Source organism: Cicer arietinum, chromosome 3 (genome assembly GCF_000331145.2).
Source record: "Cicer arietinum cultivar CDC Frontier isolate Library 1 chromosome 3, Cicar.CDCFrontier_v2.0, whole genome shotgun sequence".
NCBI classification, from domain to species: Eukaryota; Viridiplantae; Streptophyta; class Magnoliopsida; order Fabales; family Fabaceae; genus Cicer; species Cicer arietinum.
Genome location: NC_021162.2, coordinates 57,420,386 through 57,428,861, shown reverse-complemented (window position 1 = coordinate 57,428,861; position 8,476 = coordinate 57,420,386). Strand labels below are relative to the sequence as shown.

At 28.6% G+C, this 8,476-nt stretch overlaps 1 protein-coding gene across 1 annotated transcript; it reads left to right on the top strand.

Annotated features, from left to right (window-relative positions):
* The first annotated feature begins 420 nt into the window (after nucleotides 1-420).
* LOC101488261 (GDSL esterase/lipase WDL1-like) lies at nucleotides 421-3,750 on the top strand. Its single transcript, XM_004492395.4, has 6 exons — nucleotides 421-619; nucleotides 824-901; nucleotides 1,427-1,567; nucleotides 1,667-1,743; nucleotides 2,218-2,361; nucleotides 3,219-3,750. Exons 1-6 carry the CDS (start codon nucleotides 509-511, stop codon nucleotides 3,433-3,435), a joined length of 768 nt encoding a protein of 255 aa, XP_004492452.1. The 5' UTR covers nucleotides 421-508; the 3' UTR covers nucleotides 3,436-3,750.
* The last annotated feature ends 4,726 nt before the right edge of the window (nucleotides 3,751-8,476 follow it).

The following is an 8,476-nucleotide window of genomic DNA, read 5'->3' as shown; positions in this document are numbered from 1 at the left end:
ATCGTTCTATCTAGTTATGTGTGGCTTTGTATTTTATTGATACGTAATAGTTTCAAAACAATAACTTGTCTATCGAATGACTATTGACCCAACTTATTGGGCATGTTTAACTATATAAAAAATGCTATAAGAACAAATCATTGCATGTGAACATCAATTATTTTTAATAACTAAAATAAAATATAAAATAAAATTATTTATTTGCACGGCAAATCATTTTAATTGGTTGAAAAATAATATTATATGTGCCCCCCATTGAATCATGGATCAGGTTGAAATAGAGAATTTTGGCATTATAATATGCCATGATTGCCAGCTACCTAGCCAAACATATAACGTGGCAAGGACTGCAAAATGGCCCAATAGAGAGAGAAAAAACTAAAAATAAATAAAATCCACGTCTATAAATTGTGAATATATTCCATCAATGTTATTGCAACCTCGTAGGAGAAGTAGTGTTTGAGTGAGGGGGAGCCAAATAAGATAACAAACATCATAGTACATAGAGATGGCTGGTCCAATGAGACCTCAAATTGTGCTATTTGGCTCCTCCATAATTCAGATGAGTTTTGATAATGGTGGTTGGGGTGGTATCCTAGCTAATTTGTATTCTAGAAAGGTCCTTTTCTTGCTACTCTATATAATTTTATTCTTTTTTAGTCATTTATCATTTTATGGTTATTTTTCATTGTTATTTTTTAATAGTAAAATAATAAAGTACACTTATAGACTCTGCTTCTTGTTGTCACTTTTTTAGTAGTTTATATTATTCTATTTAAACTTAAAATATACTTATATATAAAATTGATATGGTGATATATAGGCAGACATAATTTTGAGGGGATACTCGGGTTGGAATTCAAGACGTGCTTTGGAGGTTCTTGATGAAATTTTCCCCAAGGTATTTAACAGATTCCATTGGTATCTTTTTGAATATTCCATTAATAATTGGTTTCTTTTTTAATACTCCATTGTTTTCCTTTTAAGTATTTAATTTCTTCTATCATAATTATTAAAACCATTTTATTTTTATTTGAGTAATGGCTACACCTCTCAATGGAGTCAACTAATTGAAATGGTCGAAATGTCTTAATTAACGCATTTCTGAATTATCTTACAAAGGAAAATTGGACTTATTTTTATTATGTTTGATTGGTCAGATATATTTGTTGGACTTAGCTATACACAATGTGATTAGTTATTATTTCTTTTATGGAGAGTCAAAAATGTGTAAATTATTAGAGAAAACACAGAGTTATTGATTTTGATATGTTATTGTATTTTTATAATTGTTTGAGATGATAACTGCAACATAAATAAATTTAATTAGTTGTTTGTGAGAAATAATTTTACATGCACATCCATTAATCAAAAATTATTATACTTTGATTTATGAATGACTCTTTTGCTCTGTTCATTAACTTAGGATGCTTATGTGCAACCTTCATTAGTAATTATTTACTTTGGTGGGAATGATTCAATTCACCCTCACCCATCTGGCCTTGGTCCTCATGTACCCCTTGAAGAATATGTTGAAAATATGAGGAAGATTGCTAACCATCTAAAGGTAATTATACTTAATGATTTTCCACACCAAACTATCTAATTTTTTTCACCCAATAATTTATTTGTGCAAAATTTGACAAATAATAATAATATGTTTCAGAGTCTCTCAGATCATATTCGCCTCATATTTCTAACCTCTCCTCCCATCAGTGAAGTCCAAATTCGAAAAAAACTCAGGTTAATGCTATTTTTATTTGTTTAGTATATTTTTTTTAAAAGAAATTTTATGTATGATATAAAAATAAAAACTAGATTCATAACACATTATTATTCATTCCTCCTAAATCAACTATATCTCATATCAATGTGAAGTCTAATTCAACATATTGATATTGTTAGATTGAGTATCATATTCCGAGTTTAAACTTAAAATCTCACAATTGTATATGAATTTATTTACCATTATATATATATATAAAACCAAAAGGAGGGCATATATGCTCAAGTTTTAAGTTTAAACATTTAATGGCCAAAATGCCCTGACTTAAAACTAAACCAAAATTCTTTAAAAAAAAAAATCACCAAAATTCCAATGTATCAATAACCATATATCTTAAAATTGAAGTTAATTATAATAACTAGAATAATTGATATTTTTTCCAACATCTTTCAAAATTCTGATGAAATACTTATTGGTTTGACTGAATTTAGTGCAACACAATCCGGAAGAACAAATGAACATTGTGGAATATATGCAAAGGCATTGGTGGAATTATGTGACGAGTTGAATTTAAAGGTCATTAATCTCTGGTCTGCAATCCAACAAAGGGATGATTGGTTAGATGTCAGCTTTACGTAAGTATATGCCTTATACAATATTTCAATATATTTAGTCTTCCAATTATCAACTATTCTCTATCTATCTTTATTTAGTAATAAAAATAATCAATAAAAATCAATATATTTAATTTAAATTAAATATATTGATTTTTATTAACTCACTTAAATTAAAAATAAGATCAGAGAAAATAATTATTATGCTTTTAATTTTTTTTTCTAATAGTTTAAAAATGAAGTTTGTCCTATCAATTTTCACTGAATTATTTGAAAATAAAATATTCATTTAATTATAGACATGAGTATAACGAGACGCATTATTTGTACCCATAAGAAAAGTAAACATTGTTGTTACGACGATTGACTTAATAATTTCACATAAAATCCAAGTCACATCCACGTGGCATTGTTTTACAACACATCCACATGGTATTATATCCCACGTGACAATAGTATTATAAATATTTATTTATTAATCATATCAACGTTAAATAAATATATTTAATTATATATATTGATATAAAAAAATTTATATCATTTGTCAATCAAAACTGTTGTTAAATTATTAATAATGTTTTTTTATGTCATCAACAATTAAAACTATTAAATTATTAATAATATTTAATTTTATCATAGATATTTATAAATTTTTTCACATAATTGATCTTAATTTATTTATTATGTAAAACATTTATATTATCAATGTATGAAAAGTAAACTCTAAATAAATTGAGATTGGTAAAATTTAAAAGGAATCAAAATGAATTATTTTGGTAACATATAATTGCAAAGAATAAAAGCAAAAAAAAAAAAAAAAAAAGAAGGCATTTTCCTTCATAATTCGGTAATTAAGGTATTTTGCTTATATTTATTAGGGATGGAGTTCATCTATCAGCTGAGGGAAGTAAGGTAGTTGTGAAGGAAATATTAAAAGTTCTTAGAGAAGCAGATTGGAAGCCTAGTTTGCATTGGATGTCACTACCAACTGAATATGCAGAGGATTCACCATATTATCCTCCAAGTCCAGATGGAACCACCACTATAAATGTGTCCTATAGTATCCCTCGAAGACATTTACAATGGGATTTATAGAAATTATTCTTTGCATTTATGTGTGGTGTGGTTTCATTCATCAAGCAATAATTGAAAGAACAAAAAAACTTTGGTTATTGGTATTTTTATTTGCACTTTACTTTGCAAAGCATGAAAGAAAATCAATTATGTGGGCCCTTGAGGAAAGTTTTCTTTTCATACTTTAAAATAATTATGGGAAGAGTTTTTTCACGTTGTGAAAGTCCTTACTCGTTTCCTTTGTTCAAGAGCTTGTTGATTTGATTATTATGTGTGTTGTAATTTTTCTGTAATAATGTACCATTAATTATTCAATATATTCAAATTTGTATATCACATCTCAATCCCTATCATTATCTTATCTGTATTGGATTAATGTAATACGATTTACAAAATTAGGTTATTCATATTGAAATTTAATGGAAAGAGTTACTCTGCTACAATATTGTGAATTTGAATTTGAATTCTTATCGAAATAAAATTTCATATTTAATATCTACCGCGTTCCACTCTCAATAAAAAAATTTAAGAAAAATAAAAAATACACTTTATCTTATAAAAACATGATATTAAAATAAGTACTTTTAGACAAATATAAACACACAAACATCATATATTTATACTGTTTTTGAGTTTTTAATTATTTTTATCTCTCCTCAAATCTTGTTTTCTAACATAGAGACTGACGTCCATTGTAAATGGTCAAAAAAATTCCAAAAGCCCCATGTTAGTAGTCCCTATTGAGAAAGTACTTTCAAACCCTACACTACAAGAAATTTTACGTGGTATATATTTACTCAATATCGACAGGTTTTTTTTCGTGGTATATAATTATCCAATACCTACGGATTTTCTCCGTGTCTATAGAATATAGTGACATAATTTTTTCCGTTGCTATAAACATTTGATTTTACCTACAGACATTTCACCGTTGGTATATACTTTAGCCATAATTTTTAAAAGTTATACATACGATCTTGATTCTGTTGCTATATATTTAAGTGACAACTTGTTTATGTTGGTATAGGTTTTAACAATAACAATTTGCTATAAATATTAATTTTTTGTTATCAATAAAAATTATATAATAATTTAAAATTTTATTTTATAAAATTAACCAAATATAAATACACAACGAAATATAAATATATATAGTAAAAAAAAAAAGGTGTTCATTGTATATATTAAAAATTAACATAAAAGTCTTACAATGATAAAACAATAGTTAAATAATGTTCGCCATAGTGCACTGTAGTGTATTTTTACTTAGTAGTGGAAAACGTCTTACTAACATTTAAAATAGATATCTTATGTCATACATAACAATCTCAAAAAACTGAGTCCACTAAATTGCCAATATTCCATCTTCAACAACAAATTAGCTTTTAATCTTCATCTACAATCAATAAAATAACAAATGAATAAATACACGACTCAATATGATAATATTACTAATAAAATAGAGAAAATATTAATGATTTTAGTTGAAAAATTCTACTTAAAAAATATATCTCAAAACACTTTTCACCTCTACCATCGTTAATCGTTCATGTGGTCAACATCCAAAGTTATTTATTTGCTTACCTCATCTGCTACCATACTTCGTCTTTCTTCAATATAATGATTACAATAAATCAAAACCTTACTAGTTTCCACCAAATTTTTTCATCCCATGTTGAATTATTCCTAACAAAACAACTACTCAACTCTTTTGTTTGTCAAACATGATAAGCGTACCCCCTAACACCCATTAAAGTAATGCCTTTGAATCTTTGGCATACATTCACGATAACAATTTCTAAATCACGGGTGAGGTGATTTCTTTCATGATTCCTTAATTGACATAAGTCACATCTCTATGTGCTGCTCCAACACGTTTTTTTAGCACATCTTTCAAAATTTTGTTCACTTACGGGTTCTAATTCGTTCCAACCTACAATGTGGAACCAACTAAAAGAGTCCCAACAACTGAACGTGTTAAAGAACTACTAGTCAAATGTTCTGAGTAAGCATCTCCTAATGCATAATTATATATGAACCTCTACCTCATAACTATGTAGTAACATATCTTTGAAATCCACATACCCTACTCGTCTATCTAGTTACCGCAACACTCTTTTCAAATCTTAACGTTTGATTTCCCAAGAACAACAATTAAACCGTAAATCATTTGTTATATTTCTTTCTTTTCACGTTTTATCGTCGTACAAGAGTTAAGGAACTGGTCCTCCAGATCTCCAAACATTCATTACAGCGTCTAAATCAATACATTATATCTTAAGATAGAATATAAGGTCTTATTCATCCTTGACTATTACCATATTAGTAATCTTACTGATGCAAACTCTTTCGTCCATAACTTGAATTATTCAAAACTTGTCCACCTCAAATCCCTCGATTATCCAAGTTTAAGGTACCATCATAGGGTCCCAAATCAAATCTCGATTAATCCCTCCAACCTATTCAAAATATTCACGTTCTCTAGGTGATTACCAAATTTTAACAAATAATTAAAACTTATATTGCTACAATCTCAAAGTATTCTTGTATTATATACTTCTAATTCCACTTAATAGTAACATATGATTCAATACATTGAGGCTTAACCCCTTACGTTTACCCAAAAATCACTCCAAATTCAAACTTATCCATCTATAGTTTTATCTTAAATCACCATTTACAAATGGAATATCTAGTCTCACACCTTTAATCGTCACGAGATTTATTCTTAACAATCTAAATCGCGAATCTAGTTTAACTCGAACGCTCAACCTTATCCTTCAAGGTATTCACTATTCTTTTAACATGTCATTTATCTATCACAAGGTTTTGCTCACCCCTAATATGCAGTGCCCTTAACTTTAATGCAAGTCTCCTTCATTGACATCAAAACACTATTATCCCAAATGGTAACCCTGTCTCCTCCATAATTTCATAGTGGTTAAACCTCTTTGATATTTATCAAACTGAAGTAACAATGTCAATTTATAAGGAATAGGGGTTTGGATTGTAAATGTTCCTATTTAAAAGTTCCTGTAAAAACTTAAGATTTTAACTCAAGATTGATCTTTGTAGTGAAAGTAGAAAATAGATAACGTTCTTGGTTTTAACCAGAAAACAGAGAACGTTCTTGGTTAGTTAAAATCAACAATTCAATTTATGTATTTAACTTGATAATCAATCAGAATTAAAGTAAATAGAGATAAGGGAAGAAATACCACACAACGATATATCCTAGTTCACCAAACTCGGGATACGTTCAGTCCTCATAACTGTGAGATTTTCACTAAATGCTCAAAACAGAGAACAATCTTGGTTTACAGTACTTCTTCAAACCAACCTTGATCTGTTACGCAGCAAGTCATTTCCATCCAAAAAGGCTTTCGAAACAATCTCCTATTAGTCGTTAGATAGGAGTTTTACACTTTACCTTTTAAACTTAAAAGAATTTTCTTACAATCTACTCAAAGTGTACTCAACTCTTGTAGTTTGAGTTTAACACAATAATGATAAGATTGTTTTGATAGAATTTGAGATATCTCAACTCTTTTTTGAGATTAGATTCTTTATAAAAGAGTTAGTACAAATATAACAAAAGATTCAAATATAATCAGAACTGATTCTTCTTGAGAGAGTGAGAATTTCAAGTATTTGAATGTGAATGATTTAATGAGAATGGTTAGCACTTGAACTTCTAAATTTTCCTAGAGCATTGGTCTTTCTTTTATAGGATTTTAAGACATTTAATGATGGTCAAAAAGAGTTGTTGATAGTGCTCTTGTCAGTCTTGACCAAAGACCAAATTATATGATAAAAAATGTTCCAGCTTTTGAATATTATAAGTTATGTTGACTGAACTAATTTTCTTCGTTCTTGGAAGTCTTCTCATGAGTTTTAATGATCCTATATTCTTTAGATATTTCTATTGATGCCATCAGTTTAATATGTAGTTTTGATTATTGCAAAACAGGCTGAAGAATTATGGTAATTTGTTGCAGAACGATTGCTGAACATTCTGGAGAATGTTTGACCATTCTGGAAATTCAATGATCATTCAAGAGATTGATAATTGATCTGGAGATTTAATCTTGATCATTATGGACGTTTTCTTGATAGTTCTTGAGGGTGCTCTAATGTCTTACATATTTCAAGATCATTCAACGTTCTTGGCATTCAATCTGGAGAAAGATCATTCTTGTTTGATCTTGCCTGACTCTTGATCTTTTTACTTTTGTGATTCAAATCATTTCTTTAATTGTTACCAATCTTGGTTTTTAACTGATAATATTAGTGTTAATTTTAGAAGCAATATCTTCTTTTAATCAGTGGAGATTGATTGTTCTTGAAGTTGACTTGATCATTCTTGGACCTTGAGAATATTCTTCGTTTTTCAGATTTTGTCAATAATGTTTTATGTTCTTGTGTGTTCAGATATTTGCCTTTTTATGTTGATTTCTTTGCTTTGTTTAAATCATATCTTTAATTTAATACACTCAAAATCACAAGTTAAATTAACATAACATTTAAAATCATAATTAACATTCTTAATTAACTTTTTATTTATTTTCATCAAACCATTAAATTGAAATTTTGTCTTAACACAAACTTCATCCAGTCTCGTCCGAAATTCTACCAGGCGAACATCTAATATTTTTATTAAACCCTAAATTGAACCCTATGTTACTTGAAATCCTTTATCAGTCTAACGTTCATCCCTCTATACCCACCATCTTCGAGTGACCACCAACAATGTAGTCTTTGTATCCTTGGAACCACTTTATAAATTCCAACAGTCCTGACTCGCTTAAACCCTGTCTTTCCTGGGTCATTGTGTCTAAGGAATTTAGGGACACCCATCGACCAAAGTTGACTAATATTATATGTTTTAACTACTCTTCCTATTGAAGTGCTATATAGCCCACTATTTCAATTAATATACAATAACCACTTCAGCAATCATGCTTAACTTAAGACAGACAAAACATAAAGCACTTATGCACTCCAATTACTTACTCCCACTAAACCCAACTCTTGACAAACTTAGGACCCCTAATTCACAGCT

Bases quoted from the DNA above. Each gene is read 5' to 3' on its own strand.
- LOC101488261 (XM_004492395.4), top strand. From the start codon at position 509: ATGGCTGGTCCAATGAGACCTCAAATTGTGCTATTTGGCTCCTCCATA. The intron at 620-823 runs GTCCTTTTCTTG...GGTGATATATAG, and splicing joins CTAATTTGTATTCTAGAAAG to GCAGACATAATTTTGAGGGG. The intron at 1,568-1,666 runs GTAATTATACTT...AATATGTTTCAG, and splicing joins AGATTGCTAACCATCTAAAG to AGTCTCTCAGATCATATTCG.